General features: G+C 34.6%; 4 protein-coding genes and 2 non-coding genes across 6 annotated transcripts; 4 read left to right on the plus strand and 2 right to left on the minus strand.

Annotated features, from left to right (window-relative positions):
- Nucleotides 1-2,091: 2,091 nt before the first annotated feature.
- On the minus strand, nt 2,092-3,022 carry LOC137833174 (olee1-like protein). The gene is made up of 2 exons (XM_068641534.2): nt 2,792-3,022; nt 2,092-2,705 (listed from the first exon to the last, which is right to left on the minus strand). Exons 1-2 carry the CDS (start codon nt 2,946-2,948, stop codon nt 2,353-2,355), a joined length of 510 nt encoding a protein of 169 aa, XP_068497635.1. The 5' UTR covers nt 2,949-3,022; the 3' UTR covers nt 2,092-2,352.
- Nucleotides 3,023-3,947: 925 nt separating this feature from the next.
- TRNAG-GCC (transfer RNA glycine (anticodon GCC)) lies at nt 3,948-4,018 on the plus strand. Its single transcript has one exon. It is a non-coding gene; the product is annotated as a tRNA-Gly (tRNA).
- Nucleotides 4,019-7,124: 3,106 nt separating this feature from the next.
- LOC137832500 (ARM repeat superfamily protein) lies at nt 7,125-10,179 on the plus strand. The gene is made up of 2 exons (XM_068640695.1): nt 7,125-7,826; nt 9,120-10,179. The coding sequence occupies exons 1-2, from the start codon at nt 7,369-7,371 to the stop codon at nt 9,964-9,966; spliced, it is 1,305 nt and encodes a 434-aa protein (XP_068496796.1). The 5' UTR covers nt 7,125-7,368; the 3' UTR covers nt 9,967-10,179.
- A 693-nt stretch (nt 10,180-10,872) lies between these two features.
- Nucleotides 10,873-22,292, plus strand: MEE18 (maternal effect embryo arrest 18). Its single transcript, XM_068640702.2, is given in 13 exon segments — nt 10,873-11,336; nt 11,466-11,598; nt 12,198-12,294; nt 12,836-12,879; nt 14,177-14,333; nt 14,517-14,588; nt 15,022-15,105; nt 15,833-15,934; nt 16,192-16,239; nt 16,750-16,875; nt 21,483-21,575; nt 21,944-22,049; nt 22,052-22,292. Coding segments are annotated over 13 exon segments (1,437 nt in total). The 5' UTR covers nt 10,873-10,987; the 3' UTR covers nt 22,078-22,292.
- A 348-nt stretch (nt 22,293-22,640) lies between these two features.
- Nucleotides 22,641-24,385, minus strand: LOC137832508 (large ribosomal subunit protein bL34c). The gene is made up of 2 exons (XM_068640703.2): nt 24,149-24,385; nt 22,641-23,025 (listed from the first exon to the last, which is right to left on the minus strand). Exons 1-2 carry the CDS (start codon nt 24,339-24,341, stop codon nt 22,775-22,777), a joined length of 444 nt encoding a protein of 147 aa, XP_068496804.1. The 5' UTR covers nt 24,342-24,385; the 3' UTR covers nt 22,641-22,774.
- A 62-nt stretch (nt 24,386-24,447) lies between these two features.
- TRNAA-UGC (transfer RNA alanine (anticodon UGC)) lies at nt 24,448-24,520 on the plus strand. Its single transcript has one exon. It is a non-coding gene; the product is annotated as a tRNA-Ala (tRNA).
- The last annotated feature ends 1,329 nt before the right edge of the window (nt 24,521-25,849 follow it).

The following is a 25,849-nucleotide window of genomic DNA, read 5'->3' on the forward strand; positions in this document are numbered from 1 at the left end:
GGATAGAGGAGTTTTTGTTTTTGGACTGTTTCTTCCTGCACCTCCATATCTTCTTCTGGCACCTCCATACACAATATGAAAATACAATTTTATCCTTCTTGCGCCACCCCCATATAATAGCTTCCGGATTATGTAATCCTGAAACGCATTTGAAAAAAGACTTCCGGATTACATAATCCGGAAATTAAAAAAAACTTCCAGATTATGTAATCCGGAAAGTAATCATTCATATGAAAAAAGACTTCCGGATTATATAATCCATAAGCTAATTATAAATTTGAAAAATGACTTCCGGATTATGTAATCTGGAATATTACAGAGGGGCATTTTTGGAAATACGAAAATCTATGGAGGTGAGAGAAGAAGGTATGGAGGTGTAGGAAGAAGCAGCCTTGTTTTTGATTACGGATGGAAGAGTTTAAAACCTTATCCCCTTACAGGGAAATCCTTGCTGCACCTCTATTTTTTTTTCTTGCACCCGTATAAAAGAGGTGAAATGACAAATTTGTATTTCTCTTCATTTTTTCCATTAAATACTCATTTTCCTCCTCTCACTTACAACAACCTTCATCTCCAAAATCACCGCCGCAACAGCTTCTCATTCCTAGTACCACCGCCATCATAGGTCCTTCTCAGTACAACACCTCCCACTTCCCATCTCAAGCGTCACCGCCACATCACCTTTGTCGTTTAAGAACAATAAATTGTCTTTTGGATTACAATTTTAAAATTTAATTATTTGTATTCGAGATTACAAAATTCAGAGTATAATAAAATGAATTTAATGTATTTTAAATTATAGAATTTAGAATATAATTTTTAAATTATGAATGGTAGAATCTTGAGAAAATTTGTATTATGAATTAATTCGAAATACACATTATAATTAATATTTTGAATTATATAATATTTAGTATTGTATTTTTAATTTTACAGTAAAATTTTATATTTTGAATTCTAATATCTAAAATAGAAAATTTCAATATTTTTTAAAATACAGGTACCAGAATAAAATGTGGAGGTCGCGTTCCTTGCGATATCCAACAAAATGGCTTTATAAAGTTTTCTCTGCAACACAAAATTTACAGTCATATCCATCGAATGACAAACGCCCATCTTGTTAAAACAAAGATATATTTTTGGTGACTTTTTCTTACTGCACCTCCATGAATTCTTCTGCCACTCCATACACAACGTGAAAATACTTTTTTATTTTTCTTGTGTCACTCTCCTATAATAGCTTCTGAATTATGTAATCTGGACACGCATTAAAAAAAAACTTAAAACTAATCATGCATCTGAAAAAATGTTTATGGATTATGTAATCCGGAAACTAGTTACGAGTTTAAAAAAAAACTTTCAGATTATGTTATCCAAAATATTACATAGGAGTATTTTTGGAAATATGAAAATTTATGGAGGTGAAAGAAGAATATATGGAGGTGCAGAAAGAAACAACCATTTTTGGCATATCCATCGAATCACAAAGGCCCATCTTGTTAAAACAAAAATAGGTTTTTTGGCAAAGTCAAATATAAAAAAGAACTTTTGTATTGTACCCAACTCAATGTTGTCTCCAGATGTTATTTTTAAAACACAATAATAAAATATCAACATCTATTATTTTTGAACATTTCATCAATATCTATTAGTTCTTTCTATCTCTCCTTCTATTATACCATAATACTTATAAAAAATGTATTTCACTCTGCTTATGTGTCATTTAGTATTAATATTTTTTCTAAAATTAAACTGACTCTGAGTGTCCTTATTATTTGAAGAAAATTCAGTGACTTGAGTGATGTTGGACTCCTTGAGAAAGAAAAAGTCTTATTTATTAATGAAAAAATTTAAAAAGAGACACCTTACTAAAAGTAATTTTGTAATTTTTACTCTACTAACTCTTTTTTAAGATTTACGAAGTATGAGATAGTATTCAACTTATAAAATTTATAAATTTGATCTACTAAATAACAACACTCAGTCTAAATGAAATATAATATTTATAGGCATGTTTGCACAAACTTTTAGAAACCCTATTAATTCTTTCTATGTAGCTGAGCAAAAGGAATGAATTGGAACAGCAGGAAATATGCAATTTATGTAAATAAAGTCGATGGAATTAGAAAATGAGAGAGTAGTACAAGCCAAAGGATGGTTAGAGAGACTTGCAAAGTCTAGAAAAACCCCTCCTAAGGCCAAACTCATACATTATTAAGCAAACATACTAATCCTTAAATAAATATATAAATAGGTTAAGCCCTCCTTAAACAACAGCACCAAGAACAAAACCTAACAAAAGCTAACATGCATGGATGTTTTGGTCTGTTGTGGTTGGATTGGAGGGGTTGTTCAAACGACGAGGGAGCCATCTTCATTGATTCCAAGCTCCTTGAGGAGGTCCTGGCAGCCAGGGAGACGGTCCTTCTTGAGGAATCCGAGAGGGTTGGCCTGGCGGATTGGGGAGACGATTCCATTGTTCTTGGTGATGCTGATTCTGGCAGCCTGTTGAAGGTAAGATTCTTTGTCAACCTCAGAGCAATCTGGCCTTGGGCTCTTTACAAGGGTCACCTGGCAGTTGTCTTCCTCGTGGTCACCATCCACCTCCATTTTGTATGACCCCAATGCATCTGTCACTGTTTCTTTGTCGAATGTCACGTTCTTGGCGTTGTCAACTTGTGAGCACATCACACGCACAGCCGCACCTTCAATATCAACAATACGTTAAATTATACAGTTATATGGTAATTGGGAATATAACATTATAGGATGACAATGAGTCAAGTACTACCTTCGAGGAACTCAGACATCCTGGTGAGGAACTGTACACGGCATGTGTCACAGTAAACAGTGCCCTCCACAAAGAAGCGGTCGCGGGCAGAAGCTGAGCCTAGAAAGGACAAGAAGCAAAGGGCGGAGGCAAGGATGATGATTGCAGATTTTGCCATTGTGAATACTGCTTATTGGTTGAATGAGAGAGTTAGATAGATAGAGATGAATATGAATGTGTTGCATAGAGGAAGATGAGAGGATTGCATTTTATAGCTGCAGGGTGAGTTTAATGTGAGGTTCTGCTTCCTCCTGTATCTGTGGATGATTCAAACTGTTATTTTGACCCTCTTTTTGCTCCTTCTTTATGTGCATCAACTTGGAAGACCGGTTAAATAGGAAACCATTCAAGAACAACCATACCTCAATGCCTCGTTGTGGATACAATAGTTTCACAAAATATTATTACTTTATTATTATAATTAAGGAGCTGTAAGGTGGAAATAAAAGAAATAAGTGTCAAAATGATAATTAATAGTTGCAGTTGCACAATATACTTATTGACTTTTAAATAAGAATTAATTACATAAAAAATATTTTTAGCAATCCACTTTTCTTTAGAAAGCAGTTTTAATAAAAAATAATAATATGTTAAGATAATAATAATAATAATGAATATAAATAAAAGTTTAAAATAAAATAACAATTTATTTGATTATAAAGCAGGTATATAAAATGATAAAGGTGGCATATAAAATAATTTATTTTCTTGTTGTCTACATCTAATGTGTTCTGATACGAAACACCATTTAATGAATAAAGCTTCAGTTAATATTGAATATGTAAATTATAATAATTTCAATAATCATATCAACCCATGGTCTGATTTGTGTAATATTTAGTTTCGTTTAGCAGTGATGTTTAACCGTTTGAATTCCAAAAATGTTTCATGTGGATGCTATAGCTGTTATCGTTCTTTCTAATTGTCATTACCAGACTGATCTAAGATACCATGGAAACGTGAGTCGGTTGTAAACTGTTAATAATCAGGAAATATTTTATTCGTATGATCCAGTTTAAAATGTTGATAAACTTTATCCTCAGATTTTATGTGAATTTGTTCTGGTTAAGCCAACTGTTTATAGTCAAATACAATAATATATCACATTTCAAACAAAGCACCAGTGGTCTAGTGGTAGAATAGTACCCTGCCACGGTACAGACCCGGGTTCGATTCCCGGCTGGTGCAGTTTCTCTTCTTTTTGCAGTTTCTCTTCTTTTTGCAGTTTCTCTTTTTTTTTTCTTTCCATTTTTATAATGTAATGATTGCTCTCTCACAAAGACAAAAGGTAAAAAAAACCCGGTTCGAAAATGAATATAGAAAAAGAAAAGGGAGAGAAAACTAAAAAAGAAGGCAGAAGGAAAGTTGGTGAATTGGTTGAAGAAGAGGTGGATCACTTGACCATTGCATTAGGCAGACACCTACAAAAAGATAGATAACAGATTTTGTCCCTGTGGCTGGGTCTTCTACATTTGTTTGTCTTTGTGAGTGTGAAGAGACGTCATTGGATAAAATTGCAACGATGAGCCATAAATGTAATGAAGATATAAAATTCTTTAATATCCCTTTGGTGGAACTGCACTTGTGAAGCTTGTGCAAAACCTCCCACTTTTTAAAATTAATGACATTTCATTAGTGGGGCGTCCATTTTGACTCCCAAATTCTTACTTATCCACACGTGTGAGGACAAATCCAAAATGGTATCCTCGACTTCAGTCCCACGTGTGATAACTGATGACGAAATCCCAGTTCAGAGTTTGCCATCATATTACTCATGTGCTGCTCTATCCATGCATCTAACTTCTGGGGTTGCTATGGAGTTGCATTCACCAATAACAATATGCCCAATAAATCACCTTACAAAACGAATTTGGCACATCACCACTCTGTTTTTAAGCTACGAAAAAGAACCAATTTCGCATGTGTCAACATTTTAAAAAAAATGGATTAAAGAATAATGCAGCCACATATTTATACTCTTGATGTTTTTTAGGGAAATATACTTTTCATCCTTAATTCAACTTTGTACTATTTATATGATCATATTTCTTATTCTTTATGCTAGGAATTTTCTCTTCTTTTAAAATATCTTTAATACGTATCATAAAAAAATACAATATTATTTTTTATCCTTATCGTTTTGTGAATTACTGCACTCAATATTTACAAAAAGAGCACTAAACACAATGTTACTTTTAATCTCTACTTGGTGACGGGAGAAAGAGATAATTCTGAAAATTGGAGAATCCCCAACCTTTACAATATCTGACTCTGCATAGTCCGGTTTAAATCAAACAATACTAAAAATAAGTTAATGTGTGTGACACGACACGTTTGTGTTCCTCTCGTACTAGTGTTGTGGCAATGGTCATTATTGATGAAATATCGCCTCAATCGTTCCAATTCAGAGACTAGCTTCATTGAGAAATATTATGCAATTATGCATCACCATCTTCGTCACCATATACGTCTTTACATTAACATAATCACATTTTTGATTTTTGTTTAACTTCTTCACTGTAACTTATGTACAATTCCGACCAAAAGATTCCTCTCCGCGGGTTAAAATTCTTTACTTAAAATTCAAGTTTTAAAATAACCTCAGAAAACACTGATTTTATGAGTTGAGAACACGAGTTTGAATATAAAAAACTTAATTTTTATAAGGAAATTACTTAACTGATTGAAATATACTAGTCGCGAGCTATAATCACCTGCGTTAATTATTATTATTATTATTATTATTTTCATGTGATGTTTGGATTTGAATTGGTGAGTTGATAAGAATTTGACTTAAAAGGCTAAAAGAACAACTTAGGTAATAAATTGTTATCGACGCATTTTACCTTACAAAACACATTTTGCGCACAAGCACACAGTAATATTAATTAGATTCCGAGCATTTGCATACATTTGGAAATGTAACCAAATTGTGTGCAAACAGAGGCAGTAAGAAAGAAATGATTTTGGTGTGACGTTAGTTGTGGGAGTGGCACACATCATATTAGCACTGTCACAAAGCCAAACTCAACCAAAAATGTGTAACTGGTAACGATGAATGGGATGGTTTCTTCACACGTGGGAAACTTCAGTGCCTGCAATTCGCATATATGGATACAAATTTGTAGTGGACTCCAACGTGGAAATGCCACAGCCATCAAAGTTTCAAATATATCTTCATCTCCCCACCCAAATCAGCAATACCTTTATTACTGCTATCTTATAACCTATTTTGTAGCTCTAAATTTCAGATGGCCTATAGTTTATACATATATATCACTCAAATACCTTAATACCGACATGAAACTAAAAGAATTATATTTTCTCTTTTATTTTTACTTGTGAATGAAGATGCTCTTTAATGCAGGACTACCTATCTATCTGGCTATTTCTTGGAGAGTTCCACCACCATAGCCACATATTCTCCCAGCTCAAATCTCTATGATACATCTATGAAACTGCATGCTTTTAAATGCACTTTAATAATAAAAAAGTGAGGGGTTTTATTTAACTTAATATAGCATTCTCAGGATGACTGCTCTTCTTCCTCCACCCTCCATGGAAAGGGAAACTTGGGATGATTAATCTCCCTGCATGTGAGAATATCACAGGCATTGAAGGATCTCCATGCATGTGAGATCAGATTGTGCAGGCAATGAAGGATCATGAAGAGATATATTAAGTGACATTAACGTTGACACGTGTGCACAGCACCCAAATTTGATGGTTCCATGAGGGAACATGGAGGCTGGGGCTCCCTGATTCTCACATGCAATGGACGTGGGCTTACATCAAAAACCAAAGTCTAAATTTAGTTAGTTGTTGTCTCTTTTAATGAATAAAATTCCAAGTCATATTATGCAGCCTTGCTTGTTGGGACCAGTGAACAAAGACTTCCCATCCTTTTCCACCCAACAAGCTCCCCAAAATTGAATTTGACGAATATAGATAATGGATGGGTCCTTACAAGCTCATAGTAGCATTTCATCTCCACTAATTTCTACACTAATTAGGTTCACAATTTTCAGACGACCCAACTTAGGTGTTAGTGATATTGTACCGAATACTTTATTTATCCAAAAAATATATAGAACATGGACTTTTAACTCTACATATTTAACTACAATTAAATTATGAACCACTCTACTTATCTTAGTATTATTTTAGCTCAAATATGGTCACAACTGCGTATATCATAAAATTAGCATCTTGTCTCTAGTGAAGTTCAGGTACGGAAATCTTTTTCATGAAACAAATGATGCATAAATTCTATTACTTAATAAATCCATAATTTGAGATCTTGTATCATAATATCATAATCCACCATTACATTAAATGGGACAGCACTGTTTTCTGCATGTGCTCTGTGCTTTCCTTTTATTTTTAACTTCACGGAGCTCTTCAAATAGTCTCATTGATTCGTTTTCTCTCTCTGTCTCAAAGTCAGAAACACAAACTAAGTTGTGTAAGAACCAAACCCCAAACGCGCACTTTTTCAAACTTCAGCATCTTGTTTTGTTTTCTCCTTCCTCTTAAACATGTCAACCCCTTCATCATCTTCTTCTATTTGGGTGTTGTCTAACATAAAGCTTCAGTTCTTTGCCCGCATCAGACGGTTTCTCCAATCCAAAGCATCGAGAAAGCGTTTTGATCCCTCCGATCGGTTTGACACGGCTAAGAGCAGAGGTGAACACAAGAAGGCTGAAAATCTTGAAACAGTACAGGTTATGGAGAAGCCTGAAGAGGAGGAGGAAGAAGAAGTTTCTGAGATCATGTTCCAGAGAACTGTAAAGATGCTTCACTTTGGAAGCTGGGAAGAGAAGGAAGTGGCAGCAAAGGAGATTGAGAAGTTAGCCAAGGAAGATGTTAAGGTCAGAAAGTTGATAACAGAACTTGGGGTGGTGCCGGTGTTGGTATCTATGGCTGCGTCGCCAGTGGCTAGCCGCCGGCGAGCCGGATTGACGGCGTTGATCCACCTGGCTGATGGAACTTACACGTGAGTCTTTCTACCATATATGTTCTTTCTTTTTATGAATGATTATCACAAGAAGCAATCTGTTGAAAAGTGTTTGGAAGTCATACTTTCTTGTTTGATTTCAAAGGGATTAGAAGTAAACAATTCCATAATATAAAACCTGTGTAATTCAGCTTGATTTGAAAATTTGTGTTTGATTCAACTTTGAAAGTATGTGAATGATTTGGTAAGTTCTATAGGTTTTATTCGTTGAATTGAATTTACATGAGATTAATTTGAAGAGTCCAAATTGTTGGGTGTAGCTAACATAGATATTCATACTCGGAATACATCAATGACAAGGAAGATAAAATGAATGATTGGAATTTTAAACAGTTAAAAATTTGTGAGAAGGAATAATAAAGAAATTAGGACAGAATTAGTAGCATTTGGTTAAGGTCCACTAAGTAGAAATCAAGGTGCACGATTTAGAGCTAAAACCTTATTTATCATTTTGTTGTCTTCTCCTTTGCCATATTGTTTGATATGGACAAATATGTAATCATATTTTATAAAGAAATGGGTGAGAGTGGACCTATCGTGAACCGCTCATTTTGACTTATGGGTGGCCAAGACAAGATTGATGTACACAAAGTGGCCATTGGCCTTGGCGGGTTTGGTTCATGACTCCACAGTAACCACAGACAAATTATTCTGTGCATTTTCATGGGGTTAAAAAGATAAATAAATAATTTCAGCAAAGGCAAAGACATCATGTGGGTGGGTGTAGGCATTTATAGTTACATGATGAAAGTTATCAAACTAATTATACTTGTATAATTGTATTCATTACATTAAATATGAGAAAAAAATTAGCCAACGTTAAGTGCCAACTGAGTTGCTGGGCTGTTAGATAAGCTAGAGGGGACAAAGTTCCCATTGAAGCGACATTTTTGTCCTAAAATTCATAAATTACAGATTATTATAAAATATAGGGTGGTCGATCGGATTCCTTTATGATCTTTATTGAAATTTTATGTCTTTTGTTTGACCACCATTCTCCAGCACAGATGTTAACTTCAGATTCTCATTGACTTCACTCTGCTATAAATAATGTTTTTAATTTAGTTGGTATGGTCTTGTTATTCTTTATTACACAAATTGCACCAATCCCATCAAAAGGAGAAAAAGTGAATTGAACGAGGTAGGATGCTGGTTGAGAGTTGAGTTCCGGCTATAGTTTATGCTGACTTTGATAAAATATTAAATCTAGAATAGTAGTATTTGTTTCTGACCTAACTTTGACTGAGTTGAAAAATGTTTTTCTTCCTTCAGGAACAAGGCTTTGATCGTGGAGGCAGGAATATTGTCCAAGCTGCCAAAGACAATTGACCTTGTAGATGAATCAACAAGAAGTAAATTGGCAGAGTTGCTTCTGTCACTGTCATCTCTAGCAAACACTCAGTTCCATCTTGCTTCATTAGACTTTCTCCCATTACTTAAACACATTTTTGAGACAGACACCTGTTTTGACACCAAACAATCGTGTTTGGGTGCTTTGTATAACCTATCAACTGTATTAGAGAATGCATCCCCTATGGTTTCAAGTGGGGTGGTCCCTATCCTCTTGGAAGTGTCTTCATTAAAAGAAATTTCAGAGAAAGCACTTGCCACTCTAGGGAACTTGTCCGTGACTTTGATGGGGAAAAAAGCAATAGAGAACAGCACAATGGTACCAGAAACCTTTATTGATATCTTGTCATGGGAAGATAAGCCTAAATGCCAAGAGTTATCGGTGTATATTTTAATGATTCTAGCACATCAAAGCTCATTGCAAAGAAAGAAAATGGTAGAGGCAGGGCTCGTTCCTGTGCTTCTTGAATTGGTTTTATTGGGCAGCCCTTTAGCTCAGAAGAGAGCAATGAAACTATTGCAATGGTTTAAGGATGAAAGGCAAACTAGGATGGGGCCACATTCTGGTCCACAAACACCAAGATTTGCAATGGGGTCACCTGTAGATCAAAGAGAAGCAAAAGAAGGGAAGAGAATGATGAAGAGTTTGGTGAAACAAAGTTTGCACAGGAATATGGAAATGATAACTAACAGAGCAAATGCTGCAGGGGAGTCTTCTAAATTGAAGTCTTTGATTATCAGCACAAGTTCCAAGAGTTTGCCTTACTAAGGGTCATTCTTTTCACACTTTCTTTCCCATAAAAATTTGAACTTGACTTACCTTTAGCAGTTTAGGCTTTCCTCAAATGTGCTATTGTTTTTTTTATGGGACAAAAACGTGAAAAACTATAGAACGTGAAAATGTCACCTTGACATTTCGTGGTACATTTGTATACGCTGACAGATATAAATGAAAAGTTTCCAGTAACATTTTCAGTGGAAATCGTTGAATATTAGAAATTCAAACTAATATTAAACTTCGCTTCAACGCCGAAGCCATTCTCACCAATCAAAAGTGCTTTCCGTAATCACTTTAGTATTTTCAAAGACACGTTTCACTGTTAGGAAAACGGGATAAAACACCATTTTGATGTAATAATGTAATAGCAAAATCTTAGTTTAACTTGTGAATATATGAGTAAAATTTTCACAATAATAAATAAAACACAAGTAATGGATAATTTTATTCAACTTTTAAACAATTTTACTATATATTGAATAATCACAGAATGACCACAATTCTATCGAAAACATAGTGAAATTATATTTTCCAAAACTGAAGTTCCTGTTAAATCGAATTTCACTATGTATACATCGGGATAATAATATCATAGTGTTAAAAATGTATACATTTAATATTAGAAGGGAATGCTATTGTTATGAATGAAAATAAAATCGATGAAATGTAGAAGATGAGTAATTATCCAAAATATTTTTTACAAAATATTTAGTAAAATGATTATTACAAAATATTTTTTTTCTTAATTAATTTATTAAAACTATCAAATCAACTAAAAAAATTATATTTTCATATATTTAGTTCAGAAATGATATATTTTAATTGTATAATAATAATAAAAAAATAGTATATAAAAACTAAAAAGAACAATTTATAGGTATGGAACATGAAGAAAGTAATTTAACAAATAAAAAAGAAAAGGCAACGGATAGGGTAATGTGAGTGTGGAGAGTAGTAGTTGGAGGTCGGGGGAGAGAGTCCGAAAAGGAGAGGGTAGACAAGTTTTGCGAGCATGATGGACACATGGTTGGGTCCCACCTTCTGTAATACCCTTCCGCTTTCCCTCTCCTTCCCACTTTCTGCAAGAATCCTCTCTTCGTCATTTTCTTCAATTTCTGCAAGAATCCTTTCTTCGTCATTTTCTTCTTCCTCTTCAATGGCTACTTCTTCATCACACCATCACCGCCGCTGTTACTCAAACACTAACCCTCCTCACCCTCAGCCTTCTTTGCTGGTCTTCTCCGGAGGCACCGCCTTCAACGGCGTCGTCGAAGAGCTCAAGAATTTAACGAACCGTGTTGCTCACGTTCTTCCTGTTTCCGATGATGGCGGAAGTACTGCGGAGATTGTTCGTGTTCTTGGTGCGGCTTTTCTTAATTAATTATTATAAATTATAATTACATGTTTCTTGCATTGTCGCCGAATCAAATTCTGGGGCCGAGGAATTAGAGATTTGGTTGATTGGGTGGGTGCGTGATCTTGCGTTGCAGGTGGTCCTGCTGTTGGAGATATACGTTCCAGGTGTCTGAGGTTGTCTGATCAAAGTACTGTTGAGGCTCTCGCGGTTCGGAATTTGCTTGGGCATCGTCTACCACTGGATTCACCCCAAGCTAAATCAGAATGGTTGGTACCCACATTCTTAGTTTTTGTTTCCTGCCCAATGCCTGATCTTTCTGGTTGATTTATGGATAGTTTGGCTTGGTCTCCGCTTTCCATATTACTTGCTTTAAGGGTTAACATGATGGGCTGGGCATATTGGGTGTGTGCTAATTGCTAGGTTGTATTATTTAGGGGTGGTGATTTATTGGATACCTAACGTGGGAGGTTGGGAGTCATGGCCTCTCCACTGTTTTTGAAATGTCAACACATTCTCTTGTAGTCTTTGATCCATGTTTTCTATTATATTCAAAAGTGGAATGCCCTCCACCCGAATTTTCGGGTGGATTGGTTTAGGGGAGGGAGAAAGGGGAAGGAAAGAAAAAGTGTTAGACAGTGAAATATGTGATAAATGATGCAATTGGAACTGAAGATGGATGAAACGAAAAAATGAGGTGAAAAAGGAGATGGGATCATGGTCAGAAGAAAGTGTGTAATAAAAATAGGTACCCATATATTTCATTGTTTGGAACTCTATGAACTTATTTTTTAGTGGTCCTTGTTGTATTATATTATGTTTGCATAATTCTTTCTAAGTTTAACTTCAACCCTGATGACTTGTATAGGTACTCTATCGTGGAAGGTGATCACTTTTTATGGAAAGATGTGTCAAAACCCTACAGGGAGACTATTCGAGCTTTTCTGGTTTATTTCCAGAATCAGGTGACTTCAACAAACAGACTGGGGCTATTTTTTGCACATATTTTATGTAATTTTTTAAATGCTTGTTTCTTTATTTATATTTTAATAATTTTTTTTGAGATGATGTTTCTTCAGCTGTAGTATTTAACTGCGATCGTGCCAATTATATTTTTTTGGAGGGCAAATTACATTCATTTCCTTTCAGGTTTTCCAAAAATACACCCTTTACGTTTTTGACCTTACAATAACCTTCCTCCATTCATATAACATTAGAAATCAATCAGAAGTCTATATAAATAGAAGAGGTAACAGCATTTTGTGGTCATATAAATTGAAGGAGGTCTATGTAGGGGGATAAAATAGCCGTGTAAAAGTTTGTTTTGTGTAATTATAATGTTAAATAACATTTTCTTTTCCAATTTTTAGTTAAAGTATACTAATATGATGATCATAATAATCATTTTGATATTTGCGTAGTTGCTTTTAATCAAGCTTTTTCAATCTGTTGGCATTTTTGGTTATTTGGCATTTAATTTGGACATTCTTTTTTATCTTTTTATAGATTCTCCGCCGGGCAGAAGAGTCATTTTGTTTCCGCAACGGCAGGTCCTTTTGTTTCTAATTCAGTAACATTGTTGTGATTTTCTTTTGGTCATAGTGTTTTCTCCCCCTAAATATGTTGTTTCTATTGATTATATTCGTCATACTATAATGACAAAGTTTCTATGCATTGCATTAGAAGCAGACTAGGTGAGGTGCGGTCTGACTGTTATGTTATGTTGTTTCTTTCTCCTTTCTTTAGTGAGAGGATAAACTTAAAGTTTTAGATTATGGAATGTGGCACTTACCGGTGGGTTGAGTTGGGAATATGTTAGGGTCCGATTGCACGTTTGGGAGTAGAGTCCAGCATTGGAAGTATGAGATTCTGCTGTGAAGCTTATAAGGCCTAGGGCTCTCCAATTACAGAAGCTAGCTTTTGTGGTGTGGTTTTCTCCTCCCAAGGACCAGCCAGGCATTAGTAAATGGTTCAGAAAAATTATAGGTTTACTGTAATGCAAATCTATTATAGAAATGTGAAATAATGTTGCACAACCAGTGTGCTTCATGATTGGTTTCATAATTCAAGTATGGCATGTCAGTTAGATGTATAATTCTCAATGCCTATTCCCTATTATTTGATTTCAGTAAAAATAATTAAAATTTAGATGGATAAAATGCCCAATGCCTAATTCTTATAGGCTTGCATTCCACAATCTTACCTAGTTTTAAACCGTGACTCCCCGGCCTGAAATAAGCTAACGGGGACATTATAGGTGGTAGGGTTACTTCTTTCTTTCTTCACCTTATTGTTCTCTTTTTTTTTTTCCAATGTTGTTGTTGGTGTTGTGTGTGTGACACTCACTTCATTTTAGTTTGAAATATGACATCCTTGCGGGCTTTTGAAGAGGGTAGTTCTCTTCTAAAAGTATTACATGAAAACTTAATTAGCATCTTCCAGCGTTGAAGAAAATAACTTGTTTATCAGAAAACATAGATATGGTAAAAAAATGAGATATGGAATGGGTTTAACTGCTCTCACGATTCTTTCTCCCTGTAGAAAGGTTCAACAATCACTATACACTTGCAGAACTACTACCTTACCCGTATTCTCCACAATAACTACACACCATTTATAAATGATTTGGCAATCATTGCGAGGACCGATAGAATGGATTATTCCAACCAGTTGGAGATCATTCAATAGCTTATATATAAAGTATCCTCATTGAATGTTACTTGGTCATTCTCTCTAGTTGAAATAATAAAGACTCCAAATTACACATATAACAATATGCCTCTTCTGCTGGTTGAAATTTTGGGTGTAACAATGAAACATTGTAACTGATTTTTATAAACTATCCAGCATTGGAAATTTCTTTTTTGCAGGAGCACGCATATTTTTTCAGTCCTTGGATGCTGCAATATTTTTGTTTTCACGGGTTTCAGATATTCCCCCTGAAAGCCTGGTTCTACCTGTAATTTCAACCAATGACAGACTTACGTTAGGGTGTGAATTATGGGTATGTTGTGAATCTTTTTAACTGTATAGTTATGATTTCATAGAGGTTTATCATAATAATTCTGAGGGAAAATTTATTCATTCCTTTCAAACGAACTTCATATAGGAATTCACAATTTATTGACTTGCTATTTTATTATTATTGCAATGCAATACCTTATTTGATTCTCTAATGTCCCTATAGGACGGAACTATTATACGGGGACAAAATGAAATTTCTCATCCAACCAGAGGAACAATTGAGCTTATTAAGAAGGTATGCTGGTGTATTTGTTGTAACCTTACGTCTAATCCAATGATAATGTTTATATCTCTTCCATGGATGTGAAAGGAACTTGCCTGAGATGAAAGTTTGTATATTAGTCTCTTATCGAAAGGAATGAACACTTGTTCTTCAAGGGATCAAAAGTCACGTTAATTTAGTATTTTTAGGTTAGAGAGAGCGGGAGGGAGGGAGCCATTCTTTAATGAGTGAGCAAAGTAAATATAGGCTCGATCACTTACAAAAGTTAGGTGACTTTTTAAAAACTCACTTTACATGACTTGTATTTTAATATTAACCATTCACAATATGATCTAATTGTCCAAATTTTTACTTTTCTTATTCTCACATAAAAAGGCCCTCACAGTAAATACATTCCTTATAAATATTTCATTTCTTGTGTTAAAGTTTAATATTTCATGGGTAGGGAAGTTTTTCAGCTCCAGCACTTCCTTCAAGAATAAAACGGGTGTTCTACATGTCCAGTGAGGGGAAAAATTTGCTCCATGAGGTAATTACTGTGTCTTGATGGACCCACTTATTTCATATTTTGTTGAAGGATCATTGCTGTATGTATCACATTTTATTATGCATAGCCAACAACAATAGTTTTTATTGTAAATGAAAATTTTGTGGAAAGAAACCAGGTAAAGTTATCCCATAATTAGCAAGGATTTGTATCTGTCTTTCGTTGAAGTGTTTAACATAATTTTAGTTAAAAGAATGTTTTTTGTTAATGTAAAAGAATGAAGAAGTCAAATGAGATGGAGTTTAAGAGTAAAGACATGCTCTGTTGACAGAAAAGAAATGGTAAAAAAATTAACAAATATGGATAAATTAATCACTTTCATTCTAATTTAATGCCAATTAGAGAACCTTATGTGGAGGAGAGTCATTTTTACTGGAAAGATACTTACATACATGGTATAATTCTCCTTATTTGGTCCGAATTAGAATTGTTATCTTTTTACTATAACAAGGTTCCATTTTTTAGTGTACTTGAGGTTCAAACTTGAACTGGGGAAAGGGGGGAACACTTATAACAAGGAGCTAAATAAGCAACATGTATTTTGAAGGTGGGTGCAGTTTTTATTTGTCTGCTTCCATTATGAAAATAGCATTGCTCAGTAGCTTTTAAATTTGCTTATCTCACTGTACGAAATCTAAATATGAATTTGGCTTTTAGGTCCTAATTTATAAATAATTTATAATTGGAACTGCCTTTTCTCTTTGAATAGGTCTTTCCCTCCGTTAATGCGGCTGTGTTGGAGTGGTTAAATAGTGTGGACTGCATTGTGTATGGCATGGGATCTCTTTTTACTTCAATTTGTCCCTCATTGGTAAAGATTCTTAAGATTGATGATTACATATATTTGACAACTCGGGAATTCAAAACAGTTTAGCTGTTGAGGTTTATATGCTGGGCCCTCTGTTTTGTTGATATCGTGTCTAAAATGTGGAAAACCTGATTGTTCAACTCTTTCCGTATTTATTGATTACTTGATTAATATGTAATTAGTTGGAACAAACTTCTAGCTTCATTACTTATAGCGGTGGGTCTCTCGTTAGAAGTATACTGACTTCAAATTTTTGCTAGGTGTTACTGAAAATTGGGGAGATTATTTATTCAAGGTCCTGCCTCAAGGTATTTCCTTGTAATATGTTACTTTTTGCTTTGGTTATCTGCAGAAAGTATAATATACCTTCTACTCTGTTATAATAGAGAAATATAGACTTCACAAGATTGCTTCTTTTGTGAAAGAAATAAAGTTATAAAGTGGTCTAAGTTAGCTTGACTGCTGCACGAGACAAAATGGACCATAAGCTGCTGATATTTTACTATGGGCACAAATATCTGCTTCCATGATTCCTTGCTTTCTGGTCCCATTGTAGTGGCTTAAGAGTGCTTCCATCAACAAGTAGCATGCCTTTATTTTTCAATATGTAAGCATGTTTCTAGATACACAAGGCTTGCTTTTATTAAGTGGATATTAATTATTTCTTGCATAGGGTTTGCTCTTAGCTCTTACGTGAGATTCAGACTGTTGAATGAATTATTTTAGGGGTGTCGCCTGGGATGGATTGGGAAATGGTAGCATTCGAAGCTATACCTTTTCAGCTCGATTTTTACTAATTTGATTCATAAAAATGGCAGGTACTTGTGTTAAATGGTACATGGGACCGGGAAACTAATGGATTTTCAGCTTCTTGTTTTGTAACTGCCATTACGGATGCTCTTAATCGAACATATGGAGAACCTAGCAATCGCTTACAGAATCTTGTGAGTGAAAATTCCTCTCTATTGTCTATCAATTATTTTCTTGATTTCAAAATAAAACATTTGATTCACACGATTCTCTTAGAGAGATGGTATTATACTTTGCATAATCCTGTTAAAAGTGGTACACTGTTAAATTAAGAAATGATTGATCAATCTATTGGATTTCCCTCTCTTTTCAGCTGAAAATATCCCATGAATGCTGAGTTAAAGAGTCTATGATAGATATTTTTGTTTTGTTTTTGGTAACTCTACGAGTTAATTGAGAATCACATTTTTTTAAGGACAGTTATATTATATTCATTTCCTCATTAGTAGTAAGGGTGGGCAAAAAATCCAAATTTCAAAATCCAATCCATAATTATTCATATCCATATTAGTTTTAATCCATTTAAATGGATTTATTTCAAATCCAAATCAATATTTTTGGATTTTAAATCCAATTCATTTAATTGGATATGGATTAGATATAGATTGGATACATTTTTGGATTATCCAAATTGCATTTTGGGAAGAATTTTGACTTGGCTCGATCCAAGCTAAGCCAAGACAATCCAGTCGATGTCGAACCGAGCGGGCCCGGACCGATATCTAACCGAGTAGTTTCGTGCCAATATAAAGCCGAGCAGGCCCGAGCCAATACCGAGCCTAGCACGCCCGTGTCGTTCTCTAGTCAAGCAAGCCCGTGCTGATGTCGAGCCGAGTTGGCCCGGGCCGATGTTAAGTCGAGCTGGCCCGGACTGATATCGAGTCAAGCAAGCCTGAACCAATCTCAAACCAAAAGGGCTGAGCCGATGTCGAGCCGAGTTGGCCCGGGCCGATGTTAAGTCGAGCTGGCCCGGACTGATATCGAGTCAAGCAAGCCTGAACCAATCTCAAACCAAAAGGGCTGAGCCGATGTCGAGCCGAACACGCCCAAACCAGTGACGAGTCTCTCGGGCCTGGGCTGATGTAGAGTGGAGCAGACCCAGATCGATGTCAAGTCGATTGGGCCCGAGCCAATGTCGAGCCGACTGGGCCCAAGCCAATGTCGAGTCTCCCGGGCCTATGCCGATGTCGAGCTGAGCAAGCCCGGGCTGATGTTGAGCCAACCGGGCTCGAGCCAATGTCGAGTCTCCCTGGCTCTGGCCAATGTCAAGCCGAACGTTCCGTGCTCGGGCCAATGTCAATCCGAACAATCCCGAGTCGATGTCGAGTGGAGCGTGCATGAGTCGATGTCAAGTCGATTCAACCCAAGTCGATGTCGAGCCCAACGGGGTCGAACTGATGTCAAGTCTCTCAGGCCCGAGCCGATGTTGAGTCGATTGGGCCTGGGTCAATGAGTTTCCCGGGCCCAGGCCGATATCGAATGGAGCAGGCCTGGGTCTATGTCGAGACGAGCGGGCCCGAGCCGATGTGGAGTCGTCCGGGTTCAGGCCGATGTCGGGTAGAGCAGGCCGGGTCGATGTCAAGTCGATTGGGCCCTGGCTAATGTCGAGTCGAGCGGGCCCGAGTCGAGGTCTAGCCGAGCGGGCCATGGTTGAGTCGTTTGGGCTCGGGTCGATGTTGAGTTGTCTTGGCCCGAATCCATGTTGAATCGTTCTAGCCCTAGCTGATGTCGAGTCGATTGGGCTCGGGCCGATGTTGAGCTGAACGAGCCTGGGCCGATGTCGAGCTTAACGGGCCCGGACCGATGTTGAGTGGAGCGGGGCCTGGGTCTATTTTGAGTCGATTGGGCTGTGGCCAATGTCGAGCCAAGCAGGCCCAGGTCGATGTTAAGTCGAGAGGGCTCGAGCTGATGTTGAGTCGTCCGGGCCCTAGCCAATGTCGAGCCAAGCAGGCCCGGGTTGATGTTAAGCCGAGAGAGCTCGAGCCGATGTCGAGTCGTTCGGGCCTTGGCCTTTGTCGAGTCTCTCGGGCTCGAGTCGATGTCAAGTCGGTTCGACCTAGGTCGATGTCGAGCCGAACGGGCTTGAACTGATGTTAAGTGTCCCAGGCCCGAGCCGATGTTGAGTCGATTGGGCCCGGGTCAATGTCGAATGGAGCAGGCTTGGGTTTATGTCGAGTCGATTTGGCCCTGGCCAATGTCGAGGCGAGCGGGCCCGAGTCGATGTCGAGGCGAGCGGGCCCGAGTCGATGTCGAGTTGTCTGGGCCCAGACCAATGTGGAGTCATCCAGGCTTGAGCCGATGTCGAGTAAAGCAGGCTCGAGTTGATGTCAAGTCGATTGGACCCTGACTATTGTCGACTCGAGCGGGCCTGGGCTAATGTCGAGTCGAATGGGCTTGGGCCGATGTCGAATCATACAGGCTTGGGCCATTGTTGAGTCGTCTAGGCTCGGGTCCATGTTGAATCTTCCGAGCCCAGGTTGATGTCAAGTCTTCCAGGCCCGAACCGATGTCAAGTGGAGTGGGCCTGGGTCTATGTCGAGTCTATTGGGCCCTGGCCAATGTCAAGCCAAGCAGACCCGGGTCGATGTCGAGTCATCCGGGCTTGAGCCAATGTCAATCTAAACGGTCCCGCGTCGATGTCAAGTCGATTTGGCCAAGGCCAATGTTGAGTCGAACGGGACAAGGCCGATGTCAAGTCGAGCGGGCCCAAGCCGATGTCGAGTTGTCCGGGCCCGGATCAATGTTGAGTTGTCTGGACTCGGTTTGATGTCGAATCGAGTTGGTCCGCGTTCAGGTTGAGTCGGCTTAGACCCGGTCAAGCCAAGTTAGTCTGTGTCCATATCAAAATGGATTTAATATAATTAACAAAATGAATTTAATCTAATTAACAAAATAGATTTAAAAAATATTCATTTAAATTTGATCTTTAAATTTGATCTAGTTAGAATGATATGGATTTTAAATCTAATCCATTTATTTGAATTTGGATTGGATATTGGATTCCATTACTATCCCTAATTAGCAGTAGTTGTATGAAGTGAAGTGTACCTTTCTTATTTTTACTACTGGAATTTTCCGGAAACAAAAATATGTAGAATTTAGGGATGCTTAGCCGTGGCTTTATTACTACATTTTCATTTATTAACTTTTGACATCTGCCCTTGCCTTCCTTATTGTTTTCACATATTGACGTAATCCCAAGAAAAATACTAACTAAAAGTTATTTTAAGGGAAAGTGTGAATTAAGGTAGGGAATAGGAAAACATGTAGGAAAAGTTTATAATTAAAATATTATTTTAGTGATTGGAATATTAGTTTGCTTAATATATTAGAACTATTTGATAAAAAATACAAAATGTAATAAAAAAATATTTAAATGTTTATAATTATAAATATTTGATAATTTTTATATTAAATAACATTAATATTTTTATCTTTATTTTTTATATTAAATATTATTATTTTTATCTTTATTTTTTATAATGAATATGATTATTAATTAATAATATTTTTTTATTAAAAATTTATTTCTTATTATTATTAATAATTATTATAAATTATTATATATTTTTCTGATATAAATTTATTTAACTTTTAATATTTTTATTTTTTAATATTATATTATATTTAATTATGTAATTTTATTTTAAGTAAAAATAAATAATAATTTAAGTTTAAAATAGAAAGAATAATAGAATAAATTATAAATTGTTATAATAGAATTTATATATTGCAAATCTGCCGAAGTTTCAAACACAAAATTGTTCTCAAATTGCATGTTAATCCTAATATTTTTCCTTGATTTTTGTACTTTTTCTTAGCACAGCACAATTTCTTTCTTATGAAACAAACCGACCCTAATGGTGTGTTCGGATTGGGTAGAGAGTGGATGTTAAAGTAAATTGTGAGGAAAGTTTATTGAAGTTAGTGAATTTTATAATAGTTATAAAAATATTTTTAATTTTTTAAAAATGTGTAAAGTATAGATATACAAATTTACCCATATTTTTAAAAATATTTAAATAATAAAATATGAATATTTTTTTTATAAATTTAAATTAATTTCTGGTAATATTAGAACTAATTTAGAAAAAATACAAAATAATGTAAATTTGATAAAAAAAATATTTAAAATTATAAATATTTAATAAAAAATATTTTTATATTAAATAACATTATTATCTTTAACTTTATTTTTTTTAATTAGTATAATTATTATATAAATTTATTTCTTTATAATTAAAAAATATATTTATTGTTATTTATTTATATTTATAACTTATTGTATATATATATAATATGATTAATTATACTATTTATATTAGTAATTCTATTTTAAATGAAAATAAAAATATTTTGAGTTTAAAATAAAAAGAATAACAAAGTAATTTATGTATAATTAACTGTATAAATATTTATATATGTAACTTTCTTCGCTAATCTTTTCTAAACTGGAAAGAAAGTTTAGAACATATATATATATATATCTTCGTTTTCGCATTTTTGTAACATTTAGTGTCTTGATTTTTGTGTTTTACTCGTGTACAGTAAAAACTTGCATTTCTTCGTCCAGAAGCATGTTTTTTCTAAATATTTTCATTTGATACAACATGAAATACTCAGTATGTAAAATGTTTCATCAACTTTTGAAACAATTATCATGTAAAATGAAACCAAAAAGCACTGTACAAAATGAATAATGTAATATAAGTAATTTATGCGCTGTTAATGTTTGATGCAGCCAAATCACTATATAAATACCCTTTTGGTGCCGAGAGATGGTGAAATTCCAGTTGATATCGACAATTTGGCTGCCCAAGGAATATTTGACGTGGTATGTCTTCGAAATCCGTTCATTATGTGTTATTGAGCGGATATAATCTCTTCTGTTCTATTCACGATGAAGATATATTCCAAGATTGTTTTTTTAAATTTAATCTGGACAAGTTCATGCATGGATATGGCATTTCGTCTTAAGAATTAGTGTTAATTTACTATTAATTTAAAACTTGTTTAATAGTCAATGCAGTGATTTAACACGTATCAACTTTAAGCAGTTGCTCTAACGTCAGACTTTGATATATTGTGTTAAATTAGTCATTTAACACTCCATGGAAATGACTTCTTATTTTGTCACGAGATCCGTGGTAATTTTATGATGCAAACTACTTTGTGACCATCCTATTATTCTCAAATTTGCAGATAGTTGTTGACTCCCTACGAGATCCTAAAGTGGGTATAATTTATGACCCGAGTTCACTGATTAGATCTCTAGCTGACCTAACAGACAAGTACATGAAGTCGCAAGTTATGGCTTGATTGATACCAGACGGTAATCATTAAAGAAGAGCCACTGAAATTATCATCTTTTGACTCTGAATCTTCCTTTTGACACAACACTGAGTGAGACTAAGGGAAAATGTATGATATATGTAACTTTTTCCAGGATTATAAATAGTTGCTGTTTAAGTAACTTGTTGTGAATGTAATTTGATAATGATGTAATATATTTTAAACTTATTTATTTTATTATAATTTTTTAGAATTTTAATTTTTGGAATATTTTTTTTATCTAAACAACGTATTTTATTATAAAATAGTCCAAATCCTTTATAAATATGGATTACTACGAATTCACTTGGCAAATGCACCATTAATGCAAAGAGGGATATTTGACGTTGTGCACAACAGCCAAATGGAATATCGGTCCACGAAATATACTCAATTACATAACGTAACATCACTAGTTATATTATTTAAAAATTTAAAGATAAATTATCAATGGTTAACCTAGTATAAGAACAATATATACAACCCGTTAACTGGTTTGTCATTCCATCAAGTCTGATTTGTGATTCGTTTTGTAGAAAACATCTTTGATTGGCAAGAATCATACACATACATAAAAAGCATAAAAAAATTAGATTTTAAACATAAAGGGTACAAAGAAGCAGTGTTAGGAGAAAAAATGAAGAACTCGAAATGCAGACATTTAAGGCACTGAAACACAAGAGATAGAGGCTATTCTGACGACTATTTTCCACTATTTGGGTGGGACTTGGTGCAGAGGATTTTCCGTCCCTTGGCACGTCGTCGTCTTAAAATAGCTCTTCCACCTGGTGTGCTCATTCGTTTGCGGAAACCATGAGTGCGTGCCAATGATTTTCTTGATCTGTTTCTCTTTGTCTGACAAAGAGCAGCCTTCCCTGCTCTCACAACCAAGCCACCACTTTTTCCTCTTCTGACCCCAACATTAGATGTCAAATCCAATCCAAGTGACAACCCTTAACATCAACAATTTAGTTCAGATCAACTCAATCTATATCTCAACAAGGATATATGCATGTATGTGCTAAGTTATTCGCTAGAAAAATATGCTGAATTTAATTATAAAGTGAGTTATAATGATGTTCATGAAAGGATTTTTTTGAGATATTCTTAACTGATGCAGGCTATTGGGCTCATTGGAGTCTCTTCTCCATCACAACCTACCAAAATCCTTTGAGCCCCGAGGATTTTAATAAACTCAACCTCCATATATCAGTAAACCAATCAACTAAACCATAAAAGTTCTGGAACTATTTGTTCTTATGTTATTATTGGAGTTCAAGTCTGATTGAGAGTCTCCCAAAGTAAACTGAGTAAATTAAGCAATATAAAAGTGAAAAACATCACAAATTTATTGTCCTAAGATTTTAGATTAATTCTTGTCTGTTACCACATGGTACTGCTATAACCAGATCAGAAATCCTTAGAGAAAGAGGAACAAAGAATTTCATCACAACAACTAAAAACATTGCCGCACTCATTCAAAACATCTTACAAATTGCCATTGAGTTTAGGGATACTAGTATAGTCAAGTTCATTGCAATCTGTTCCGACTAGATAACATATTCAGACTTCAGACAAGCATTTTAAACTGGTATTATTGTTCTAAGCAGTGATAAAAAGCTAGTAATGGTACTCGTTTACAACATAACTATATTTGCCTGTGCTTGCCTTCACTTACAACCCATTTCATCAGGAAGTAGTGGGATCAACTCCTATTTAGCTTAAATTGACAAAAAAAAATAAAAATCCCTTTCAAACACAGAAGAGCAACTTCCGCTCCAAATTGTGTCCATGTTGAAGTTAAATTAAACCCCACCACAAAAGCTTTTTTTTTTCTTTCAAAAACCCGTTAGCAACATAAACCCCTACATCCCTATTAAAACAAAGAGAAGCACTTCCAATTCAAAAGTGAAACAGGTATTAAAACATGTTTAAGGTTGGGAAAGCATACATTGATAATGAAGAATTAAGCACTTCCTAAATAAAAGCACAGAAGGAAATTGAGGAGGAATGCGCAAGCGCAACTAGTGAAGAATGAGGTGGAAGGGGAAAAAAAGAAAGAAAGGCGAGGAGTACCTGAAAAGGAGGAAGGGGAAGAGAGATGGGAAGGAGAGGAGAGGAAGGAGCAATGGAGGAGAGGAGAGCGAAGAGTGGAGGAACTGCTGCGGGTAACGTTGAGAGAGACTGAAGATGGTTTTGGGGTGGTGAGGATCAGAGAAGCCGTGAGAGTGGGCGCCTTCGTGGCTATGCAGAGCGATAACGAAGCCATTATCCACCTCTTTTTTTCCTTCAACTCTCTGAATACTAGTTTAAAGCCATGGGGAAAACATATATAATTGTTTTCATTTTAATAAATATTATTTAACATTTCATCTGGGGATGTAGCTCAAATGGTAGAGTGCTCGCTTTGCATGCGAGAGGTACAGGGTTCGATCCCCTGCATCTCCATCATTTTATTTAAGTTAGTTTTACTTCTAATTGATATAAGATATTTCAATTTTTCAAAGATCTTCCAATTTTCCTTCACCAATTCCGTTTGATTTTTGTATAACTGTCATTGATAAATTCAAAGAGTCATGCATGCCATGGACACTTACACTATATAAGTAATATAACTAATTCTTTAAATCATATTTTATAATTTATTTCTTTAACCAATTACATGTTTGAATGAATAAAGAAATAATAATATAGTTATCCCAAAACCATCGCGCTTAATTAAATTTTGCACAAAGAATATATGCATCTAATTTGAATTTTATGTAATTAAAGATAAAGCATATGCTTTTCATTTTTTTTAAATATTTCAAGTGTTGTTTTAATCTTTCTAAACTTTTTTACCTACTTTCTAATTTTTCTAATTTTAGAATATGTTATTTTTTTAATCTTTTTAAGTTATTTTTAAATGGTATTTCACAGATGAAAAAATGTTTTTAATTGTACTTATAGAGGATGGAAATCGATGCACTTTAAAATTAAATAGATAAAAATATAAATTTTTATGGAAAAGCAAATCTCAACTTTTAGATATTTAAAATATGAAAATATATTTCAATTTCGATAAAAATATCTAAAAACATCACACACAAAAAATCATCGCGCACATGGATTAAAATGTTCTTATTTTAAATAGATGCCAAACGATATATAATTCAACCAGAGATTTAAAGATATTAAAATTCTTAATATAAAAAGTATTTAATGATGTAACTTATAATAATTGAATAATTATTTTTTGTTTTTATTTGTAATATAGACTTTTTGAATTGATGCATTATAGTATTATTATTTTTTATTTTTAACAAAACCTTTATTATTATTTTCAAAGTTCTTTTAAATTTGTTGGAAAGGCTATATATAGTTAAATTATTATATTAAAATATAATTAATTATTTTGTATTCATTCAAATGAGATATTCACATTTAAATTATATCATAACTTATCACTATGGGTAAAATAATCGATTTTTTAATAATATTGATTATTTGAAATTGGACTTAAATATGAATTTCGCTGATAATTTATTACAGTTTTGTATTTGAAATTGGACTTAAATATGAATTTCGCTGATAATTTATTACAGTTTTGTATTTGAAATTTCTGATTCAATCTTAAACGACAAATCCATTATCATTAAAAATAGTTAATTAAATATGTGTTAAATAATTTTATATAATTTAAAAAAAAATATAAAACAAGTATATCATTCACAGTCTAACTTTTTAATGTACAGAAATTCTAAATAAAAGTAAAACATTTTTTCTTCATAAACCTTG

Source organism: Phaseolus vulgaris, chromosome 6 (genome assembly GCF_051622355.1).
Source record: "Phaseolus vulgaris cultivar YP4 chromosome 6, ASM5162235v1, whole genome shotgun sequence".
Lineage (NCBI taxonomy): Eukaryota > Viridiplantae > Streptophyta > Magnoliopsida > Fabales > Fabaceae > Phaseolus > Phaseolus vulgaris.